Source organism: Eulemur rufifrons, chromosome 13, assembly GCF_041146395.1.
Source record: "Eulemur rufifrons isolate Redbay chromosome 13, OSU_ERuf_1, whole genome shotgun sequence".
NCBI classification, from domain to species: Eukaryota; Metazoa; Chordata; class Mammalia; order Primates; family Lemuridae; genus Eulemur; species Eulemur rufifrons.
In genome coordinates this window covers 6,713,660-6,737,795 of record NC_090995.1, presented here as the reverse complement: position 1 = coordinate 6,737,795, position 24,136 = coordinate 6,713,660, and the positions used below count along the sequence as shown (strand labels likewise).

At 33.8% G+C, this 24,136-nt stretch overlaps 1 protein-coding gene across 9 annotated transcripts in view; it reads left to right on the top strand.

The window, feature by feature from the left end:
• SMARCAD1 (SNF2 related chromatin remodeling ATPase with DExD box 1) overlaps positions 1-24,136 on the top strand; it is a 62,043-nt gene that overhangs the window by 23,168 nt on the left and 14,739 nt on the right. For 8 of the 9 annotated variants that reach the window (XM_069485502.1, XM_069485499.1, XM_069485500.1 and 5 more), the window contains 9 exons: positions 1,178-1,278; positions 3,940-4,041; positions 5,042-5,123; positions 6,971-7,362; positions 13,924-14,123; positions 19,565-19,655; positions 22,831-22,930; positions 23,609-23,668; positions 23,772-23,847. In XM_069485502.1, coding sequence (XP_069341603.1) covers positions 1,178-1,278; positions 3,940-4,041; positions 5,042-5,123; positions 6,971-7,362; positions 13,924-14,123; positions 19,565-19,655; positions 22,831-22,930; positions 23,609-23,668; positions 23,772-23,847 — 1,204 coding nt within the window. Of the gene's footprint in view, positions 1-1,177; positions 1,279-3,939; positions 4,042-5,041; positions 5,124-6,970; positions 7,363-7,692; positions 8,056-13,923; positions 14,124-19,564; positions 19,656-22,830; positions 22,931-23,608; positions 23,669-23,771; positions 23,848-24,136 lie in introns of those variants that run through there. The other variant, XM_069485503.1, reaches the window with a different exon arrangement.

The window sequence follows — 24,136 nt, the reverse complement described above, 5'->3', positions numbered from 1 at the left end:
GTAGCCTATTGTTTCCTTTTTTTAGGATGTCTAGGTGATATGACAAAATTATCTAGTTTGAAGTTTTTTTCCAAACATCAAATATTACTAAAAGTGCTCACTTACCCCAAACAAATATATCAGTGATGGCGAAGTGGTTGCCCCCTTTTGAGAGTAGATGCTAGAAATTAGTTGGTATGTGCAAAATGCCCATTTATGTTAAGAAATGAATAAGGAAAAGTCATTTACATGTTTGTACCAACACGATTACTATACTTTAAAATGTTAATGGTATTCAGTTTTATTTCGTAATAGCCATGTTATGAAATTTTTAAGCTGACAACTTAAAAGCTGTCATGTATGTATTTGAGTATTGTATTTCTAGAAATTTTATTTCTAACTGCATATTAGGGTTCTGATACAACTAATGCTTAAATCTTAAACTTTTGTAGCTTTAGCAAATATTTTCACATTAGAACAGCAGTTATATCTTGAGGAATTTGCTCTCTAAAAGTGAAAGTATTTAAGAAATAGATAAATGTGTACAAAATATATACGAAGTATAAATAAATAGCATGGCTCCTAAGATCATGTTGGTAGCCTGAGTTTGTTTTTCTTTCAGTCATGACAGAATATGCAGATTTCCTGTTACTGCTATGGTCTGTGTTATACTCTTTTGTTTTTAGGTTAAAAGCATTCAATGCTTAAGCTCTCTATATCACAGTTCCTCTTCATTTGTAAAATAAAAATGTTACCTACTTTTAAGTTTGTTGTGAAAGTAAATGAAACGATAGTTTACAGACATAATAGACACTCAAAAATTATTGGTGTCTTTAAATGGTATTCAGATAACTGTCACTTGATAGAGCTTAACTTTTTTTCACTGCTGAGCACTCAGCCACTTGGGAGAACCCCTATTACTCTGTAGAATTACTTGTCAATTTAGTGATGCATATTTTTAGCATTAAATAATAATATGGTTTACAAATACGGTGTTACAATGATTTCTACTTTTGACAGACTGCAAAGAGTGTTCACTTTTTCTTTGATTCCGTCATAATTTAGAAGAAGGAACATCGGGCCTTATGTCAAGGGAACTGTCTAGTATTCATTATAATACTTTTTTGCCTTTGTTTAACATTAAATTGATTCTTAGTATTTCTGTTCAAAGTTTGAGTGTGCTGCTTTGCTTTAAAAGGTGGTGGGCCCCGGAAAAGAAAATTATCTTCTTCTTCAGAGCCATATGAGGAAGATGAATTTAATGATGATCAATCTATGAAAAAGACAAGACTGGACCATGTAAGTTACATTTGAATTGCATTATCAAAATTGGTCACTTAAGCGCAGGATATGTTTGTAGATATCAAAGCTGAAAATCCACATAAATGAATTCTTTTCTTTCACAACTAAGTCTGGCAAATTATGTTTGCATTTAATTTGTGACCGTTTCTGCTTTCTTTTAAATAATAACTTATCCAATATTATGGCTGCTTAAGCACAGAATATTTTGAGTCTGTAGATATCAAATCTGAAAAATTTACCTAAATGAATAACTCTTTCTTTTCTTTTACAACTAAGCTAGGGAATTTATGTTTGCATTTAATTTTTGACTGTGTTTGCTCTCTTTTTAATTTATCCAGTATTAATTACTTATCTTTGACTTATAAATTAATGTTTTTTGGGTTTGAGCGGGTTATTTTGTTTGTTTGTTTGTCTGTTTGTTTGTTTTGAGACAGGGTCTCAGTCTGTCTCCCAGGCTAGAGTGCAGTGGCATCATCACAGCTCACTGCAACCTCTAACTCCTGGGCTCATCCTCCCACCTTAGCCCCCCAAGTAGCTAGGACTACAGGTGTGCACTACCATGCTTGGCTAATTTTTCTATTTTTTGAGACAGGGTTTTGCTCTGTTGCTCAGGCTATAGTGCAGTGGCATCATCATAGCTCACTGCACCCTCAAACTCCTGGGCTCAAGCGATGATCCTCCTGCCGAGTAGCTGCGACTACAGGCGAGCACCACTATGCCCAGCTAATTTTTCTATTTTTAGTAGAGATGGGGTCTCGCTCTTGCTCAGGCTGGTCTCAAACTCCTGAGTTCAAGTGATCCTCTCACCTGGGCCTCCCAGAGTGTTAGGATTACAGGTATGAGCCACTGCACCCAGCCTGGGTATTTTATATAAATGGAATCGTATAATATGTGACCTTTTATGCCTAGCCTCTTTTATTTAGCATAGTGTTTTCAAGATTCATTCACAATGTAGCATGTATCAGTACTTCATTCTTTTTATGGCTGAATAATATTCCATTTTATGTATATGCCACAATTTGTCTATTTGTTTATTGATAGACATTTGATATGTTAAAAAATGAACTACTAAAATTTAGGAAATGTGTAGTAGAAAAACACTGATCTAGAGTTAGACAACTGTTTTTATTCCCACCTCAGCTGGTTATTTTCCATCTGTGACCTTTAAAACGCTGTTCTTAGAGTTTCAGTGTCCTCAGCTGTAAAGTGAAAATGGCAGTATAAATTTCTGAGAGTTTTGAAATGCTTTCTCCAAATATTAGTGTTTTATTATTCCCCTGCTCAAAATCCTGTTGCTTCTGAAAAAAGACTAACCCTAGGCCCTTTGCAATATTAGCTGTGGTTTAATTCTTCAACCTCTGTGTTCTCTGTGCCCACGTGGACCCCTTAACTGTTATAAAACACATGCAATTTTCTTCTTCCTATTGCAGATATCCATAGTATTTTATTGATCTCTGTGTTAGGGAACTTCATCTTATTCCTGTGTGCTGGAGAGGTGTCACTCATGATTTAGTTATTTCTACTTTAGACATTGAAAGAAAAAAATAGCAGTTCACTTGTTGGATAATAAAGGAAGTGGAATAGAAAGCAGAAGACTGTTTTTCTCTGTCTTATTTATATGGCATGTGGTACAGTTTTAATCAGAGTAGATAAATGCTTTTTGATTGACTAGAATGCAAGATTTTTCCTATCCATGGACATAAGGAATCTTTTCTTTTTGCCTAAATGTAGAATTTAACCAGTTTCTTCAAGTAGAAAGCTTAGACTGTGTATATGTGTGGCCACGGTTTCCAGATTAATCTGTTCAGTTTATATCTTAAATATTATATAGTTTCACTTAAGTTCCTTTTGTCATTGTGTCATTTTTATGCTGTGACTGAGCAGTTAATATTTTAAGCCATTCTGTGAATCAAGACTGAAATAAAAGTAAACTTCCCTCTCAGAATTTGAAATTTATAGGTAGGTAGATAATTGTGAGCATAGATGAGATATTTGTGTCAGTTTTTTTAATTAGCCATTATCTTGGTGAAGACTTTAATATACACGAATTAAATATTGAGTTAATTTGAGGGACATTCTAGTTTTTTTTAGCAGATTTATCTCATTTTAAACACCATGTGAATAAACTTTGAATTATTGGATATGTAATCAATCTTTCAGTGATCTTAAGTCAGCAATATTTTTTATCCTTAAGGACATAAATTTTTTGGCTGGACGAGGTAGCTCACACCTGCAGTCCTAGCACTCTGGGAGGCCGAGGCAGGAGGATTGCTTGAGGTCAGGAGTTCAACACCAGCCTGAGCAAGAGTGAGATCCCATCTCTACTAAAAGTAGAAAAAATTAGCCAGGCATGGTGGCGCATGCCTGTAGTCCCAGCTACTCCGGAGGCTGAGGCAGGAGGATTGCTTGAGCCCAGGAGTTTGAGGTTGCTGTGAGCTAAACTGGCACCTAGCCTGGGCGACAGAGCAAGACTCTGTCTCAAAAAAAATAAATAAAAAGGCATAAATTTTTCAGTGTTGACATGAACAAAAAGAAACATTTTGGATTCTGCTGATCAATTGTGATAATTTTCAAATCAAGTCAAAACACAGATGTCATTGCCTTAAGATCATTGTTATTGATGATCTCTTAAATTGGTTCTTTTTTTTTTTTCGTTAGGGAGAAGAATCAAATGAGTCTGAAGAATCTAGCAGTAATTGGGAAAAGCAAGAAAGTATTGTATTGAAATTGCAAAAGGAATTTCCCAATTTTGATAAACAGGTGAGTAGTTGTGTATGGAAATTTCATTGGTATATGCTAAATGTTTGTATTACAAAATAGTGTTTGGGTTCAACCATGTAAAAGTATAGGGTAAGTTTTGCATTTTTCTAATCAAATGTTCTCCTTTTATCAATGTTGTAAAGTATTTTTGTATTGCATGTTAATTCTTTACATTGTTTATTTACCTTGTCTACTAATTCTAGTATCAGTGTTAGAATCATAACAAACATAACCATAATATAAATTGTGAGTTCATTTATAAAATGTAAATTAGAAAGCCACCTGTAACCCTGCCCTCTATCAAGTAATTGGTTAATTTTTTTTCATGTTCTTATCCTTGAAATTGTTATAAGAATTTTAAAGTGTAATACTGTATGTCAATGTCTTGATACTTCATAAGCTTTGTTCTACTTCCCAGGTAGTAAGAATACTTTCAGAGTCATTAAAGACCCATGCCGAGCATGCCAGTGCTAAAAGAGCATCTGTTTAATCCTGTGATCGTATATAGAATCTCATTATTTGTTTAACATTTAGAATACATTTATACTTCTATTGATTTACTGCAGTATATGTTCAGATAGTACATCTGCTGAATTCTGATGAGCTGAATGCAAAATCTTGTTGCCATACTGGTTCTTTATGTATGTTGAAACTACATGTTTTAAAGTCGGCAGTTTTTAAAAGCCTAATTGGATGTTGAAATTTCATTTTTAATTGACCAAGCATTTCTTGATCCTCGGGGTCTAGAGCCCTTCATAGGGAGAGTTAGGAATGCTGAAAAATTCAAGCTTCCTTCCCTTTGAAGACTATTGTGTATTTGCAGAGGTGAAATTATACAGAAAGCATTTGTAAAGCAACATCAAAAGAAGTGTAAAATAATCAGATATGACTATTCTGTGTTTTCAGGTGATTAACTCATTTTTAAGAGAGCATAACAGTTTTATTTTCTACAAATTGCTAATTTGAGATTTTAAAAAAAAGATCAATGACTTATTTCTAGGAACTAAGAGATGTACTCAAGGAACATGAATGGATGTATACAGAAGCTTTAGAATCTCTAAAAGTGTTTGCAGAAGACCAAGGTAATTATTTATTCTGTGTCATAGAAAATACATGCTTTCCTTGATATTCTGTATTTTAGTATATAAAAAAATAGTAAATCTCAATCAATGGAGGTTTAAGGAAAAAAAAAAGTAAACCTATTAGCTGTTAATCAGAGGATGTTAGAAGTAATGTTGTAAAAAAAATTTTTAATGACCAATTGCTAAGTGTTTTGCATTGTTCTTTATGATAGCGTAAAACAAAATGATAAATAAGTATCTTTTTCTATTTGGCCAATCTTTCTTCTTGATAATTAAGGCTACTCTTTTTTGAGACAGGATCTCCTTTGTCAACCGGGCTGGAGTGCAGTATACAATCATAGCTCACTGTAACCTCAAACTTCTGGGCTCAAGCGATCCTCCTGCCTCAGCTTCCCAAGTAGCTAAGACTACAGGACACCCAGCTAATTTTTTTTGTTTTTGTTTTTGTTTTAGAGATGGAGTCTCGCTGTGTTGCCAAGGCTAGTCTCGAACTCCTGGCTTCAAGCGATCTTTCTGCCTCTGCCTCCCAAAGTGCTGGGATTATAGGTGTGAGCCACCACACTCAGCCAGTTAAGGCTACTTTTAAACTGCCATTTTTTATTGAATGTAAAAGAAACTTTTACATTTTAACGACTCTCAGGATGGATCTTGTGATTGGTGTTATCTTATAATCACTGTAATGTAGATGTTTTAGCCTGCACTGTTATGAATATCAAAAGCACTAGCATCAAAGACTTAAGGGTATCATAGGCATGGAAGGAACTTTCAGAACCCATTATGGGACACTCTTAACTCTAGGAACCAAGTGGTAGAGGAGAGGTGGTGAGGCAGAGTTGAATTACATGTTTGGTAACATACCTAACCAAGAATCAAGTAAACTAGCTCTTCATAATTGCAAAGCCAACTATAAAAGCCCAGCACAGTGGCATAAGGGTGTTTTTAGGGTTTTTTTAAAATGCATTTTTAATGAATTCTTTTAAGAAATGCTATACTACCAGTACTCTTGGTGGCATAGAGAATAATATTTTGTGGAAAGAAGGAAGCCACCAATTCAGAGTCAAAAAAAATGAGATCAGAAGAGCCAGCTTATGAATGTGAAAAAATTTGAGGAATACCTTATCCAATTTATTTTGCTTCTTTTTTTTACATATGCACAAGAATGAATGCCTGATAATCTGTAAGTCTGAAAGCTCTTTGAATAAGTAAAAAAGTAAACACTTTAAATAAAATATTGTATTAGAGATTAATTGGTGCATATTTTCTTACTGGTACATAATAAAAATAACTGTACCTTCATTCACAGACATCTTAGGATTCCATGAAATATGATAGTGATATAGTAGTGGTGCTTTTTCATAATATTATATTTGAATAATTTTTTAAGTAATGGTGAACTGAGAATAATGGAGATAGTGATGGAAAATATAATTATATGGATAGTTGAAACATAAACACTTTTATTAGTAAGTTTCATAGTAGCATGAGCATTGTTTTGCTCTCTCCATTAGTGTTGGCATAGCAGGTGGGGCCGCTCAGTAGCATCTGGGACATCTTAGGGATATGCAGGTGCCGTTTATGTTCTCAGGACCTTTAATAGAAAAATGGAAATTTATATTTAATTTATTTTAAAAAACAAGGTATCACTTGCTTTTGAAACTAGTTATTTTACCTTGTATAACTTCAAATTCTAAGTGTTATCAAGATTTGACAATAAATTACAGTTGAATTCTTCTGTATTCAAAAAGAACAATAGACATTTAAGTATTTTTTATTTGAAGTCTTACATCTTTATATTTAATTTATATATTTTTAATTTAGCCACTGATTTTGTCTTTCTTTGTACACAGATACGCAATATGCATCACAAAGTGAAGTCCCTAATGGAAAGGAGGTTTCTTCAAGGAGTCAAAATGATCCTAAAAATGCAGCTAAAACAAAACTAAAACAGAAATTTTCCATGAAACCACAAAATGGTTTTAACAAGAAACGTAAAAAAAATTTATTTAACCCAAAGAGAGTCATCGAAGACTCTGAGTATGATTCAGGTTCCGATGCCGGTAGCTCGCTAGATGAGGACTATAGCAGTGGGGAAGAAGTGATGGAGGATGGCTATAAAGGTAAAATTCTTCACTTCCTTCAAGATGCTTCAATTGGTGAACTTACTTTGATTCCTCAGTGTTCTCAGAAAAAGGCTCAGAAGATAACAGAACTCCGGCCCTTTAATTGTTGGGAAGCTCTGGTAAGGCTGCATTCTTTTTTCTCCCCCTGTGTATATGTGTGTGTGTGTGTGTGTGTGTGTGTGTGTGTGTGTTTAATTCACAGTACCGGTTATAGTCAAGTTGTCTTCAGCCCAGGGAAGCATAGATGGGTGGCCTTATCCTGTGTAGAGTCAAACATTACTCTCATTGTAAGCCAATAGTATTTCAAATAGTGTCATATGACCTAATTTTGAATGAATTAAGGGGTGATTTTCCTGAAAAAACCCAAGCTGATTGGCTGGGAATACTGTCACTCATTCTTTTGCACAGAAACTTGGTTCATTTCACTGCAGAAGAAGAAATTAGAGCTTACATTTAGGAAGGAGTTGTTTGCTAGCCTGTTCTGATCTGTTACTGCTGAGACACCATGCAGAAAGCAAGAACGTGGCAGAAATTTTACTACAACCACTTGAAGAGCAATAGCAACGTCCAGGGGAGCTCCATGGTTCAAAATGCCAGCCTAAGTGTTTTATGCTTCACCACAAAAGAAGCAATTGTTTATTTTCTTTTTTTCTTCTAAAAGTGACAGCTCAATCTCTAACATGTTTTTCTTGGTTAAACAACGCGGCCATTTTATGGAGTGTAGCAGGCTGCAGCGTTTTTAATTGGAAAGATAGAAAAGTTTCTGGAAGCCTAGAATTCAAGCGTTAGGTGAAGGGAAAGCATAAGCACTGGTAAGTACACTTTGCATGATCGTTTTCTGGAATTTGATTTTCTGTAAACCAGTCTTATCCAAAATGACTGCGTTTTGAGTTTTATAAATGTCAAGTCATCAAATCTTATTCATAGAGAGGATATAAGAACTCTTTTATATTTTCCTTTGACTCTTGTGGGAATGTGAGCTTTTAAAGCATGAATTGTATATAGGCCCTGCTGCAATATGGATGATTTTTTACAGCTTAAGAAGATGAAGTGACTCTTGATGCTTTATAAAACTTTTTAGGAAGTTTTATTCCCTAAATTAGGAAACAGAGTTGCTTTGGTGATTAATTATATACTTTTGACAAATCTAAATGAACGTAAGTGCCCTTGGTGAGTGTCTTGAACTCACCCTGAACAATGGTTGTGAAAAGCAATTTTTAAAAATTAAAATATTTGAAAAATACAGAAGCAACATTACTAGTATTTCGTAGCTTTAAAAAAAAAAATAAAACTATTCGTTTTGCCTGAAGCCTTTGCTTTTCCAGAGAACATCTGTCAAAGCAGGCCCTTTCAAAACTTGTTTGGCTTTGCGTGAGTGATTTATTTGTTAAAGTATTTGCTGAAGGGCTTTCTTGTTCTTCTTTTCTTCCTTTTCTTCTTTCTTTTAATCTTTAATGGTCTCCTATGTTATTGTAGAGTTGGGTTGCTCAGGCTTGTTGGGATTCTAATTTATTTAATAAGGAATGCAATTATCTGCACTAGTTTGTTTAGTCACTGTAACTACTTGCCCAAATATCTTACAGTAAAAGTAAATTATACAGTTTTACCAGAGATATATGTGCCAGATGTTTTTAAAAAGACTCAGCAACTTAACATGTAGAAAACCTGTTTCTCCTAATTAATCGGCGTAGTTTAAATTAGTCTTGACATGACTTTAGAGATTGTGCATTACTTATTTAAACCTCTTAACATCTTGCCCCTTTCTAAAAGTTGAACATAAAGACTATATTGTTTGTTCTAACCATCCATCCAAATACTGAGGATTTTATGTAACACTTAAAAAAGCACCTTAAAAGTAAAGTGCATTCTACTTGAGTCCAGTGAATACAGTGATTTGCTGTGCTGAGCAAAACCGGGAAAGGAGTTTTTGCAAATTAATAGCTGAAATTAGCAAGTAAATATATATAAGCTTTAAATTTTAATTTGCTTAGAACTTTTAGCTTCTCCTTTAAAAAAAATTTAAAGTTTTGAGTATGACTGGTTTATAGAGCAATATAGTATCTTAATAAAATCATCAAAGGTAAAGTCAATATTATGCACGTTTTGATTAAAAACTATATGATTAGCTCCTTCCCTATTAATCGGTGAGGTTTGATAATGTACCTCTAAACAACTTCAAAAAGAAACAAGTGGGAAAAAAAACACATTTTTGTTTTGGTAGCTGCTGCAGTTAGAAATTTCTGTGGGAATTAGTTGAAGTTTTAATCATGCCACTCAGTAATACTTCAGTGAAAAAGGTGTTATATATTAAGAACAGCCTGAAACTATCTAGTCAATTCTTTAAAATTATTGTTGAAGCTTTTTCAATCTTAAGACTTGGGGAATATCACAGAACTGTAAAATTCATAAATATTTCATCAAACAATGCTTACTGAGTCCATGAATCAAGTATATACATTCATTTTGTGATTTTTGTTAAAAATGAAGTTTCTTTATCATTAGTAATTATTCAATGATTAAATGTAATCAGTATTTTATTGTCTTTTTATAAAAGTAATTTGAATATAAAAATTACATTAGCAGTGCCTTTTAAAACAAAATTCGAAGTTATAGATCATTGAGTTTTTTCCAAAGTATTAGACATACAATGTAATATAAGTATAATATTGGATATATAAAATTAAATATAAAATCCTTGCATAATATCAGTCTGTACTCTAATCACAATAATTTTAATTCTGAAGATTACGCACTTTTTGTTATTATGACTTTTTTGTCAGGGAATTATACTTTTTTTAAAACTAAAAAGATTTCAGAAATTCTAGTCACACTCATTTACATGAGGAAAATTTGGTTATTTCAAAATAAGTACATTACCTGAGAGAGTATTTATATTTGCAGCATTATACTCATTTTTTTTCTTTTAGTCAAAATTTAAACATTGTTTTTTAGATTTTCTTCATTTTTCTATTTTACCTACAGTTTTTCTGCATGTTAGCAGTAGGTGCTCGTTGTAAGAAAACCACATTATTAAATCAAGTAGATTTTGGAAATGTAGTAAGCCAACAATGTCATTAGTTTAAAAACCTATACTGTTAATGTGGTGAAATTGAAATTTTTATTGCCAAATGTCACACATTTGATGGCATCAGTTCATCAACCACTTACTGAATTTTTGTCTACCCTTATGCAAAGTAAAGGATACTATTATGTCTGTGATAACTCTTACTATGTTGCATCTGTATACATTAATCAGAAGAGTAATGTATTTATACTGACCAGTGCAGCATTCATTCATCAATAACTCAATTCATGAATAGCTTAACCTGGAAACCTCTCCTTTATGCATCTACTTCGTTCACATTTAAATCAGTGTAGGTGCAGTTTTCCTTGACTCTTAACCAAGCATCCCAGGTTTAGTCCATGTAAACACTGTTCTTCATGGTGCTTTCATCTACTAGACCACAGATTCTCTTTTTTGCTTTGTTTTCCCAGTCATTTATGTAAAATATCTGTCTGAATTTGTCACTTGAAGCGTTGTAATTCGTGTTTCTGCCTTCCAGATTGGATGGCTTCAGTAAATTTCTTTGTAAGATTACTTTATTCAGGCTTCGTTTTAATTTGTATAAGTTTGATAAACTTTTATTTAAAAAATCGTAAATGTATTCTGAGTACTTTATAGGCTACCGCCAGGTATGTACAATAACAAATAAGATTAAAACTGTCCTGAGGGACTGTTACTTGTTAAATGGGGATTCAATAATTTGAGAATTAAATCTACTTTTAAACAATTTTCAAGAATATTTGTACAGTAAGAGTGACACACCGTGGCAAGAGAGGGGTACTTCAGCTGCTGACTCTGTTTTTGAAAGAGCTATACTTTGAAAAAGTCCATAGAGCTATACTTGAGTTTTTAATGGCAAAGATAATGATCAGGACCATATGGATGGTTTTCCCATGTAAATTATCCAGCAAATAGTAATTACATTTTTAACTTTTCTTTCCCCTGAAAAATAGCTTTATATTTTTTTGAAAATGATTTGTTTTGTCTAAAATTGAAACAGTACATGCAGGAACAAAGAAGAAAGTAAAGTTTACCCCAAATTCTATCAAAGATAGCCACCATCTAAGATGTTTTGAGCATCGTCTATTTATGTAAACATTTGTATATTTCATACTATATAAACAGGATCAAATTTTCTATCCTTACTGATAATTTTAGATTTGCTAACAGATCCTCCATTTACAGGGTACTTAAATCCTTTTTTGGTGAAGTTAAGTAACCTAAATGATTATTAAATGCTTTTTGTGTTCAGAAAACAGTAACATGGGGGCAGTAGAGTGTTCTTGCACCTTTCCTGAAGTGCCAACCCCCCTGTCCCTTCATCTCCCCAACTTAATGAAGCTATTATAGAAGTACTGGGTTTCTGTTACCTTTTTTTTTTTTTTTTTTTCCTTAAAGAGACAGAGGTTCCCCAGGCTGTAGTGCCGTGGCACCATTACAGCTCACTGTACGCTTGAACTCCTGGGCTCAAGTCATCTCCTGCCTCAGCCTCCCATAGCCAGAGCTACGGGCGTGCACCACCATGCCCAGCTCATTTTTGTTTGTTTTGTTTTAAGGTGAGATCTTGCTCTGCTGCCCAGGCTGGTCTCATGAACTCCTGGCCTCTAGCGATCCTCCTCCCTGACCTCCCAAAGTGCTGGGATTCCCGGCATTAGCCACTACGTCTGGCCTTTATGTATTTTCCATTACTTCCACTCTTCACCAGTTGCCTAAATTTCCCCCCTCAGATTTTAGACACCTTGGTTATTCTAACAGTTTCATCATCTTGAGGACATTCCTTCAGCAATGTCACCACCTGCTCCAGTTTGGTCTGGTTGTACTGTAGACCAGCTGATCAATTGTGTGGCCTTAGGATCTCATTTTCCTGGCAATCAGGTGAATCCCTTTGTACAGGTACAAATTACAGTGAAAAGAACATGGACTTTTTCTCTTATCCGGCTGTGTGACCTCGGAAATTGAACCTTAGTATTCATCTAGAGTCAGCAGACTAATACTGCAATTGTTATGAGGATTTAATGAATTACTGAATAAAAAGCATCTAGTAATTCCTAGCACATAAGCAGCACACAGTATATATTGTTTCTTATTTCCTGGTTAATCTTGTTGGTTTTCTCTCCCGTATAGTCACACACTACAGTAAGCGTGAGATTGGCTTTTTGGCCTATAATTTTTTGGTCCTATTTAAAAATAAAAATATTTTAATTAAAAGTTCTAATAGAACCTCCCTAAAACACTGATTATTATCTATCCTTCTGTTTATGTATAGATCTCTTTTTTTTTTGCCTGAAAAACAAAATGAGGTTGTAATTATCAGTGTTGTCCCTGTGAAAAAATGTAAAGTGGCATGTGAATAACTTAGTACTTACAGTGCTATTTTCTGAAGTGCTAAGTTGTTTTTTGTTTTGGGGGTATTTTAAGATCCTTCTGTGTGTTCATAACGTGGCGTTGGAATAGATTGGATATTTTTTATCTTGCCACGGCATTCTAGGGTAAATATGGAAAATGTATATTGTTATAAACTGCACTTTCATGAAATGATCTTAGTATTTCCTGGAAGTACTGAATTTCTGTTGGTAGAGCTTCTCTCTGAATTTAGAAATACTGTGAACACAGGGATTATTTAGAGTTGTTAATGTGATTGTTGTTGTAACTTGGAAGAATATGCTAAATAAGATGACTTGAATCTTGTGTGGTGTTATCCTAACAGATGGTTTTATTTTAGTTTCCTTTATTCAGTTCTGGATTATGGAATTTCTTTTTATTTTGCCCGAAAAACTTTCAAATAGCTTTTGGGCTTTCTTATCTTTTTCACTGAAAATATGTAAGATACATTTTTTCAGCTATCTATAAGAAAAATTCTAATTCTAATGTAGCTTTTACATATGAAATATTCAGCATCTCCTTTTGAAAAATGAATACAAATCCATTTTGAAAGAAATTCTGTGAGTTTTCATGCAAAACTATTTATATAAATCTTATATTGAAATTGGTTAGAAAGTTTTTATCCAATTATTGCATTGGTTGTAGTTAGCTTTTGATTCATGTAATATCTTTCCAAGTAACAGTCTCAGTATAGGAGTAAAATATCAAGTGATGAATAACTGGAGCTTTAAAAACTTTTGAGGGGCTGTACTTTGATAAATATGGGAAAATATGTTTTAGTAATATTAACCTTAATATAGAATGGAAACAAAAGATCAAGTATGCAGTTATTACAGTTGGCACTCTTTGGTAATAGAGAAAGGTGAATTTAAGATTTTGAAGGGAAAAAACTTGATAGGAGATAGTAACAAATACTTGTTTATGTTTCTCCTATAAGAGAACAGCTACCGGGGTCAGAGTAACAAGTTTGAGATTACACATTTTGGGGGAAAGATATATTTTATTTTTACATAATGAGTTTGAGGTGACAGTAGGATATCAAAGTAAAACACGTGGGAATTCAAATGTGGATACTAAAGAATCAGGTTCTCTTAGCACTTGCTTAAGTTCATTAGAAAAAGTTTTAAATTAGTGAACTCCCCCTCGCCCCCTCACCCCGCAAAGAAAGAAATTGAGTTTGTCTTTCTGTTTACTAGATCTGAACTATTAATTATTTTTCTTTTCATGCTCATAGTTCACAAAGATGTCCAAAACTAATGGCTTATCAGAAGATTTGATATGGAACTGTAAAACACTGATCCAGGAAAGGGATGTAGTTATAAGGCTTATGAACAAATGTGAAGACATTTCAAATAAACTGACCAAACAAGTCACCATGCTCACTGGAAATGGAGGTGGATGGAACATAGAACAGCCGTCCATTCTAAACCAAAGGTAATGGCGTTGAACACACTTACTCATTACTTTATCTCAGTTGTATAAAATACCTGTATTTATTTCTCTGTCGTGCCCAGAAAGTGATACAGCAGCTAATGTTAGAAGAGAATCCCCAAGGTTTTCTATAATGGCACATAAATGGTGTATGAATTGTTCTTCATCGATTCCCCTCTCCACACCCACAATCCAGTGTATCTTATTCTTTCATATCCTTAGAAATTAAAGGGGGGAAAATGCACGATCTTATATAACCGTGTCTTCCTTGTTTGATAACAGATAATTTCTTATATAATCACAGAACCTGAAAAGGTGGTTTTAGCTCCCCCAATACATAAATTTGGTGCTTCAAAAAATGCCAGTTGCTTAATTTCATCATCAGCCTAAAAATTTCTGTCTTAGCCCATTTTCTTTTCAATCATAAATAAAATGAAATGATATCCTGTATCTGTGATGGAAAAGCCCAGATTTTTAAAATCTCCTTTTGGGGTAGAAACACATCAGAAAGGGAAAGGACAGATAACTTTTATTAAATAGATAAGTATTTCCCAAAACTGCTACTTTCAGTGAAATACCTTGTCAGGATCCTTGTAAAAAATAAACACTAAAAATTATCCAACAGCCAGTACATGTTAAAATGGCTTTTTGTAATTGTTAACACCCACCTTTTGCATGGTGTTTGGGGGATTGGGGTGGAGGAAATAGTTTTGAACTTCCTTTAAAAGTTTACTTGTTGATTTTTAAGTAGTTCGGAGACTCAGAACTGTTCAAAATACTTCCTTTTTAAAAAAATATATAAAATTGTTAATACTGTGTTATTATTTGCAGTGGCAAAAACATGGAAACAATTCACATCCCTAAAATCAGCGAATAATTGGAATGAATTCTGGCATATCCTGTACTTTACAATGTTATGCAGCCTTAAAAATGAGTTACACCTGTTCAGAATATTTCTGATAGGTATTTTAATAAGATTAGCAGTAGGATCTCATTAAAATTAATTACCTTGGTGATTTTTATTTCTGATTTTTTTCAGTTAATGATCAAAGCATATTTGCTGATCATTGGTTAATAATTGAAAATCAAGGTGTGGGAAAAAAAAAAAAGAAGAAGATATGGTTACTGGCCTTGATAGTAAGCTACAATGTTTTCTGTGCCCTTCTAGGGTGCTATGGGATGGTGTAGGGAAACGTGATGCAGTTCCCACAAAGAAGCTCTTTTCTGTGTTGCATAGAAAGAACTATATCAGCAAATTCATCTCCTAAAAGTGTAGTTGGAGCTGCTGCTTCTTGTTCTCCAGCATTGGATGTGGGGAGTTCTTCATTCTACAAGACTTACCCAGTTGAGTCCACTTTATCATAATTTGGATTTTTAAAAAAAATCAAATGCTTTATTGCATCACTTAAAAAATTTGTCTCTCAGACCCACATTCACAAAGATCTGTTCCTTGTAAATAGTATGATCAGGTAATCAACTGTCCTTTCCATTAGACTGAGGCTTTTCTTTAATGAAATATTTAATAGGTGACCAAATTTTTTTTTAAAGTGCTCTTTGGGTCTAATCTAGAGTACAACTTCTAAAATCTCTATGGATAGTCTCTTTAGAGTTTGTTTAAATGCACTTTTAGGGGGTGGAATTTGTTGTCTTGGTTTTTGCAAGCAATTTTTACTTGGTGTACTGGCCAGACATTGTGGCTGCTTAGTATGCAGACATTTAAAGTTGTTGCCTTGCCTTGGAAAAGGATTTGTGAGCCCAGAGGACAATATTAAGACTATCCTGATGCATAACCTGTCATGTTTGCATCTTTCTCTTAACTGAACAAGTTCTCTGTAGCAGAGTTTACTTTGAAACAAAATTAACATTACCTGTTTAGTTTTGTATTGCAAATTGATGTGGATTGTAGAAGGAAAATTTGCCTTTTAGAAATATACATTCCAGAATTCCTTTTTAAAAATAAAGTCTTTGCAAGGAAAAATGAAATTTCTGATGTGCACTTAAACCATTACATCCATAATCTTTATTTTAAAATGTCAAAATTCAAATTACCTAAAGTTAAAATGTAATACAAGGAAGGAAAAGGAAAAAAAAAACCCTCAATATTTCTCCTGTTTTATTCTTAGTCATAGATAGATCTAGCTCTAAAGCTTTAGCAATTAATCTAAAAAGTTACCAGCTTTAATCTGTTTTAACCGAAAAGATGTCTCACTTGCTCAAAATACAGTAGATTTAATCATGTGTAGCCTGTCTTTTCTGGGCTAAATCTGCCAACGTTTTTCTGATCTTGTTCATGCTGAACTTGACAGGATGGTTTCCTATCCTGTTTCTAAACAGGGGCCAGGTGACTATTTCACAGTTATGTGAATGCAAATTAATATTGCACGTGTGCTTTGACTAACTCAAAGCACTAGGATGTAAATGTTTTAGTTTGAATACTTCTATTAGTACAAACTAATGTGGTAGTGTTTTCAGCAGCCATGTCACAACTTTGGAACTTAAACTTGTGGTCACTTAGCATCCCTAACCTGTTTTGTTGTAGGTACTGCTTCAAACAAGTCTCTCTACCTCTGTATTTCTGCATTTTAAGCTCAAATTTAGCACATTGTCTATACCCCTGTTGTTTCTATTTCAGGCCTTTCTCACTTTTGAAAATAATTTTGAAACTGGTTTCTCTGACAGGAGATTTAAACACAATTTAGGTTTCACACTGTGAAGAAATCATTGTAACTATCTGGAAGGATTTTGTTTATTTTTCCTAACAAAACAAGTCACTTCCAAATAAGCTGCTGCCTCATTTTCTTTCATGATCTCAGAAAATCTTTAAATCGTTTTTTTCTTTTTTTTTTTTTTGCCTTAGTGGGAGGTAAGAAAACCTTCAGTCTGAAGATATTTTAGTATTCTGTCCAGAAGAGAATGCTTAACTAATTGAGAAAACCTGAGCAAATCCCTGCATTCTTAATAGTAAATTGGTGGTTTGGGTTCATATTCAGTCATGAAAATTCTTAGGAAACTGTAGAGTTTCCAAATGGAGAGATAATTACATAGCATCTAAATATTAGAACCTGCTAGAAAAGAATATTAAGCACCCTGTTTTAAAAATTTGTCATAAGAAATAAATTAAGTGAAATTAGATGCAGAGTCTTTATCAAAACTGCATTTTCATTGATCCTTTTACATTCTGAAGAAAGGATCTGTAGTGGGTAGGACTTGCACTAAGCAACAGAAAGCTACTTATAATTTAGACAGATCTAACAGAGGAGCAAATGTATATATTTATACACACACGCATATTAATATAAAACAAATATTTCAATATAATAAAGCCGCTTAAATTCCTGATCAAAACATCTTTAAGCAATTTTATTTAAATGAAAATTTCTGTGTAGTAGATATTTTAAAATTTTCCTCATCACTATTTAAAATTTGATGTATAATGAGAATTTTGGCAGTTAAATAGACTGTTTTCTAAACACGGGTTGGTGATGAAGTTGTTTAGTGATTTTTGTTTATTTCTTGGCTATTTGTGATAGGTTGTATGTTGGGATAGCATGTGGGCCATTGGATTTATTTAAATTGATGTAATATACCTACCTTACTAAGTTTCATTATTAAATTTCCTATTAAGTTCACCTTCTCATGAATTGTGAACCTTACATATATAGGACGACTAAAACAGGGGGAAGGACTCAAAAATAAGGAGAACTCAGTATTGACCGTGCGGGGTGGGGGGAGTCAGAGAGGGAACTTTTCATTTTTGCTGCTTAGTGGTTGAGGGCTGAGCTCTGGATCAGACTCGGATTGGTTATTGACTCTACCACTGCAGATACGGATTTGGTTAACTGTGTGACCTCAGGCAAGTTCCTTAACTTCTCTGAGCCACAGTAAACTTCTCATCTGTAAAATGGGGATAATTATCAACTTTATAATTGAAATATTATAATAATGCTTATTAAACCTATAGCATATTGTCTGGAACGTGGTAAATATTCCAGTGTTAGCATTTACTCTCACCACTACTATAGTAGAAAGAATACTTTTGGAACTAACAATTAAAGTATCTATGATTATATATTCTATTTATTATCACTTGGTAGTATCATAAAAATCATATTGACTAAGAAGGCAAAAGACCTTTTTAAAAATCCAGCAAAAGAACTGTAAAGACCTTAGATACACTGCTGATTTTTCTCCTACCTATATGTTTAATTTTGTTAAACGAGAAATGTTTTATTCATTGCATACCCTAGTTGAAGTTTAGATTCTGATATAACATGGACATCCTTCAATCCCTCCTGCTTTACCCCATTCTAATGGTCTCAATTTCGGGATTTGACCCTTTCACCATTTGTTATACATAGCTATGTCTAGACTCCTTCCCTGTGCAAACAGGATGTTTGAAGAGATTAAGGGGATAGGATAAAAGCTGGAGAATGGGAGGCATGGCCTTCTCTTCTTCACATTAGTATGGGGTATATGCTATTCTAGTGAGTATGAGAAGGCTTTGGAATGAGGTAGAGGTCCTGAATTAAAATCTTAGCCATAACATTTTGTAGCTGTGCAACCTCAGACAAATTACAGCTGTGCAAACTCAGCCTCAGTTGTTTTATCTGTTAAAATGATGATAATAGCTACTTTATGGGATGTTTAAAGGTCTAAATGAGGTGATACTTGAAAAATATCTCTATCTATCTATAATCGGTATTCAGTAAATGATAACTGCTATTAGTTTTTAAACCACTTGAACTTTTAGAAAAAACTGTCGTTTTTATCCATTGTAACTTTCTCATGTTATGCTCCAAACAAGTCATTTCCAGGGATTAGTCTGTTTATGTGTTTTCAAATTAAATAAGATTTTTGACACTTGCATGCTATTTTCTACTCACTGATGTGCATTGATGTGTACCAAGTTTACATTTGTACATAGTGTACACATATATATACACCTACATGCACACTGCAGAATCATACATCCCACTGACATTAGGGGTGATTGGCATGCACAGAAAGTGTTTATTAAACCAACCTGTCCAAAGTAGCAAGTTATGTTTGTTTTTTGTCCTAATACTTTAAGTTCCTTAATGTACTAAAACTCAAATCAGTACAGTTTAATTTTCTAGTGTTAATCTTAGCTTAGTAATATGTTATAGTTGATATTCACATAATTCATGGAGTTAATTTGGTAGCATTAACTTATGACAAATATGGAAATATTTGACAATTATTGCCACAAGAAATAAATGAACAAATACAGAATAAAGTTTGAGAAGGAAAAAAATAATGGTGTTTTGGGTTCATTTTCTGAAGTAGGTGTACATAGTTCATAACAGTAAGTTAAAAGGTAAGGCTAAACCTAGGCATTTCAGTTTTTATATGCATTGTAAACCTGAGCTTTATGTCAGAAAGCTAACAGAAATATAAATCTATAATATTTGTCTCTTTACCAGTCTGTCACTCAAGCCGTATCAGAAGGTTGGTTTGAATTGGCTGGCATTGGTGCATAAACATGGACTCAACGGCATTTTGGCAGATGAAATGGTAAGTGTACTCTATTTCTAGGATTTGCTATTCAAAGTGTCATTAATAGGTATCCTTGCTGTCATTTAAACGTGAAATTTTTCCTTGCCCTGTAGTTAACTACTCTTACTTCAGTATCTTCTATTTTTCTCATCCCTCTCTTTTCGATAGCCTGTTACTTTTAGCCTTCTCACTCCTACCCAAAGGAAAATAGATTTATTATTTTTCTGATTATCAAATTAAGAAATTCATGTGTTAAAAAGTAGACATTACATAAAAATGTACAAAGAAAAAAAATCAAAGTCACCAAAATCCTATCAGTTAGAACCAAGCTCTAGTTTTTTTGTCCATCTTTCTAGAATTTTTCTTCTGCAAGTGTGTGGTGTTTATATGTGTACATGTGTATATACCTACATATATATGTAATACCAAGTGAGATTTTACTCTATGTAATTTTTCTACAGCTGCCTTTTAAGTTTTGTTAATTTTTTTATTTATTCATTTTTTTGGTGTGATAGTTGAGGTACAGAGGATAACTGCGCTTTACCCAACATCACTTACTAACTCTGAAGCTCTGTGCCTCCCGTGAAAAAAGGTGTGTGTGTGTGTGTGTTTGGGAGCCAGCTGTCAACAGCTGTTGTCACCATGTTACTGCGAAGGACTTAATTAGCCCAGACTTAATTAGCCCAGTACCCTCTACTGCCCTCCTTTTTCCACCGTATCAGACATTTCCCTTACAAAAGACCATTTGTCCTTAAGTTTTAATTTACTTAAATACCTGTCCTGGTTCGTAAATAAACCCACACATACATTTCAGCAACATCATTTCAGCCATTTTATTTTTATTAGATGTCTCTCCAAGTCTATTCTTTCCCAAATCATATTTGTTTAAAGCAAGTTTAGGAAGTTGATTACAGCCAGTAGTCCAGGTATTATGTAGAAACTTGACTTTTAATCTAATATTACCTTCAGCTGTACTTTTTAAAAGTATGTATTATATTAAGATAAAAGTGTATACTTTTTAAAAGTGTGTATTCAGCATGAGTCATGTTGAGCAGATAAAATGTTTATGGAATACATAGATATTACACTTTGTGTTGAATTCTCAAAATAAAAATTAACAAAGATAGGATGCTTATTCACTAGTTAGCTACTAGGAAAGTAATCTTTCATACTGCAAGACATATTCCCACACATATTTCATACTGTCATTAAAACAAATATGCTATTTAATGAAAAAGTGAATAATATATATAGAATTTCAAAATATAGAAAGTACATATAGAATACACAGCAATGCAGTTGTAGCATTACAGTTGTGTCACTATAGCTTGGAAATCAGACATCGGTTTCGAGTCCCAGCTTTGCCTTTCATGGACTGTCTGATCCTTGCCAGGTAACCTAATCTCTCAGGACTAATTAATATAGATAATTTCTATATCATAAGATTGTAGTTGGCATCAAATGAGGTGGGTATTATGTTAAATTCTTTTTGTAGCCTGTAGAGCACAGTATTTTAAGTTGGAGGCTTAGTCAACGAGGATTGCCATACTAAAACACCACAGACCGAGTGGCTTAAACAGCAGAAATTTATCTTTCCCAATTCTGGAGGCTGAAAGTCCAAGATCGAGGTATTATCAGGTTGGATTACTCCTGAGGCCTCTTTCTTTGGCTTGCAGACAACCATTTTCTCTTTGTATCCTCACATGGCCTTTTCTCTGTCTGTGCATCCCTGATATCTCTTCATGTCTAACATTGTCTGTCAGTGACACCGGTCATACTGGATTGGGCCCCCACCCTTATGACCTCATTTAATCTTAATTTCCTTCTTAAAACCTCTCTCTCTCTCACTTTGGTTTTGTTTGTTTGTTTGTTTGTTTGTTTTGAGACAGAGTCTTGCTCTGTCACCCAGGCTGGAGTGCAGTGGCATGGTCATAGCTCACTGTAACCTCAAACTCCTGGGCTCAAGCAATCCTCCTGCCTCAGCCTCCCAAGTAGCTGGAACTACCAGGTGTGCACCACCACATCTAGCTATTGTTTGTATTTTTTGTGGAGATGAGGTCCTGCTATGTTGCCCAGGTTGGTCTTGAACTCCTGGGCTGAAGCAATCCTCCCACCTCGGCCTGCTAACGTGCTGGGATTACAAGTGTGAGCCACCATGGGTAGCTTAAAACCCCTATCTCAAAATACAGTCACATTGGGGGTTAGGGCTTGAACATAATATGTTTTAGAGGCAACACAATTCAGTCCATAACAGCTGGGTAATGTTTAGTTCTCCTTAGGAGCTAAACCTCCTTAGTAGCCATTTTTAATACCAATATTTTATTGATGTCTAATTTACTTGGAATAAAATGCACAAATGTACAGCTTAGTGACTTTTTACATATATTTATACCCACATGACCACCACCCAGAGCAACATTTTCCATCATCCCAGAACGTTCCCCATTGTGTTTTCCTGTCGTTATCACCACCACTATTATGATACCATAGATTGATTTTTTTCTGGTTATACTGTATATACTATTTGTTTCTGGTTCATTTGGTGGAACATAATGTTACTGAGATTCATCTGTGTTCTTAAATATATCAGTACTTTGTGTTCTTTTTTATTGCCATGTTGTACGGTAGTACATAGTATAAATATGCTGCAATTTGTTGATCCGTTCTTCTATTGATGAGTATTTAGGTTATTTCTAATGTTTGCCTACTAAAATAAAATTATGAACAGTCTTACTCAAGTCCTTTTGTGGACATACGCTCCGATATCTCTTGATTATATTCCTAAGAGTGAAATTGCTGGATACTAGAGTGGGCATATGTTTACCTCCACTTAGTCATGGGACATCATCCTCATTCCGTCCAGTGTGTAATTAAATATTTGCTATATGTAAGTAGTAACCAAAATTATATTCTTTGTATGCAATGCAGAAAATCTTCCACGTTAATATGTGTTATGTATGAATTAGCAATTAAGATCTCTGCCTCCTGCTAATTAAAGTAAGTTACAACAGCACTTGGAGATGATGATCAATTTGAGAAGAACATAGTTGAAATTCTCTTAGAGTTGCATTATGGAAAATCAAAAATGAATACAGCACAGAAATGTTCCTCTTCCTTTTGTATTTTCAAATACTTACTTGTTCTTTGTTTATTTTTAAATTTCATGTATTATCTTTTAAACTTTTAATTTTAGGGCCTAGGAAAAACTATACAAGCCATTGCATTTCTGGCATATCTCTATCAGGAGGGTAATAATGGTCCTCATTTGATCGTTGTTCCAGCCTCAACTATAGGTTTGTAATACTGGGGGCAACTGTATTTGGCTTTATAGTGTTTATATAGTAGCAGGGAGTGTGTGTAGGAGTGTTGGGGGAGGGGGCGGTTGTGGTTTCTTAGTTTGTGGAGATGAAGATTAATTTTTCATGGTCTCCTTATACTGTTCTCCATCGTGTATATATGTGTGTTTGTATTGTCAGTCTTTTAAAAGAAAACAACTCAAATATAAGTCAGTTCATTTTTTAAAGCATTATAGATCAAGGACCATTTGATAAGATCATTTATTTTGGTACTTTTAAATTTATGATTGGGTATTTATTGAATCAAAACATGTAATTCCTACTCAAATTGCTGTTCTATTCTTTCTCAGTTTACTGGATGTGGAACGTTACAGTAAGAAAATATTTGTCCATATGAATGTAACAAAGAAAACCTTCTCTTCCATTTAAAATTGGAAGTTAATAATCAACCTGTAAATATAGTAGTTGGTCCTCTGCCCTTCATTTTGAAGCCTCGTCAAAACTTCAAGATCATTTTAATCATGAATAATATTGCGAAGGGTCTGTGATTAAAAACAAAATTCTGTTGTTTATATTTTATAAAAATTTGTAAGCATAACTTGTCAAACTTTATCATTAATTGCGCGAACATACCCTCTGGTAGCAGATGCAAGTAACATCTCTTTTGTTTCCTAGATAACTGGTTAAGGGAGGTTAATCTATGGTGCCCCACTTTAAAGGTGCTTTGTTACTATGGTAAGAATGTGCAATTCTGCTTTTAACTTTGGGAATTTCTTCAAAATTGAAATATAGTAAAACACAATAAATAACAATCAATGTATGTATTTTTAAATTCTAGGTTCTCAAGAAGAACGTAAACAAATTAGATTTAACATTCATAGTAGATATGAAGATTACAATGTAATTGTGACCACGTAAGTATTGAGAAATTTGGCGGGGGGGATTCATGCAGCCCTCAAATTTTTAAAAAAGTATTTTGAGGTAGTAATATGTAGGAAAGTTTATGCTACGCACAAGTGCAGCAAAAGGAACAGAATGACTTAGGTTGAGGATTCAGGCATTTTTTAGTTTAGTGTATAATGCCAATATAGGAGGTTTTTGCGAATGCGTCAGCTCACTAACAGTGGGTTTAAAAAGGTTTCATTCATTTAATTGAAAGCATAAGCTTATAATAAAAGATTCTCAGTTAACCTTAATGCAAAC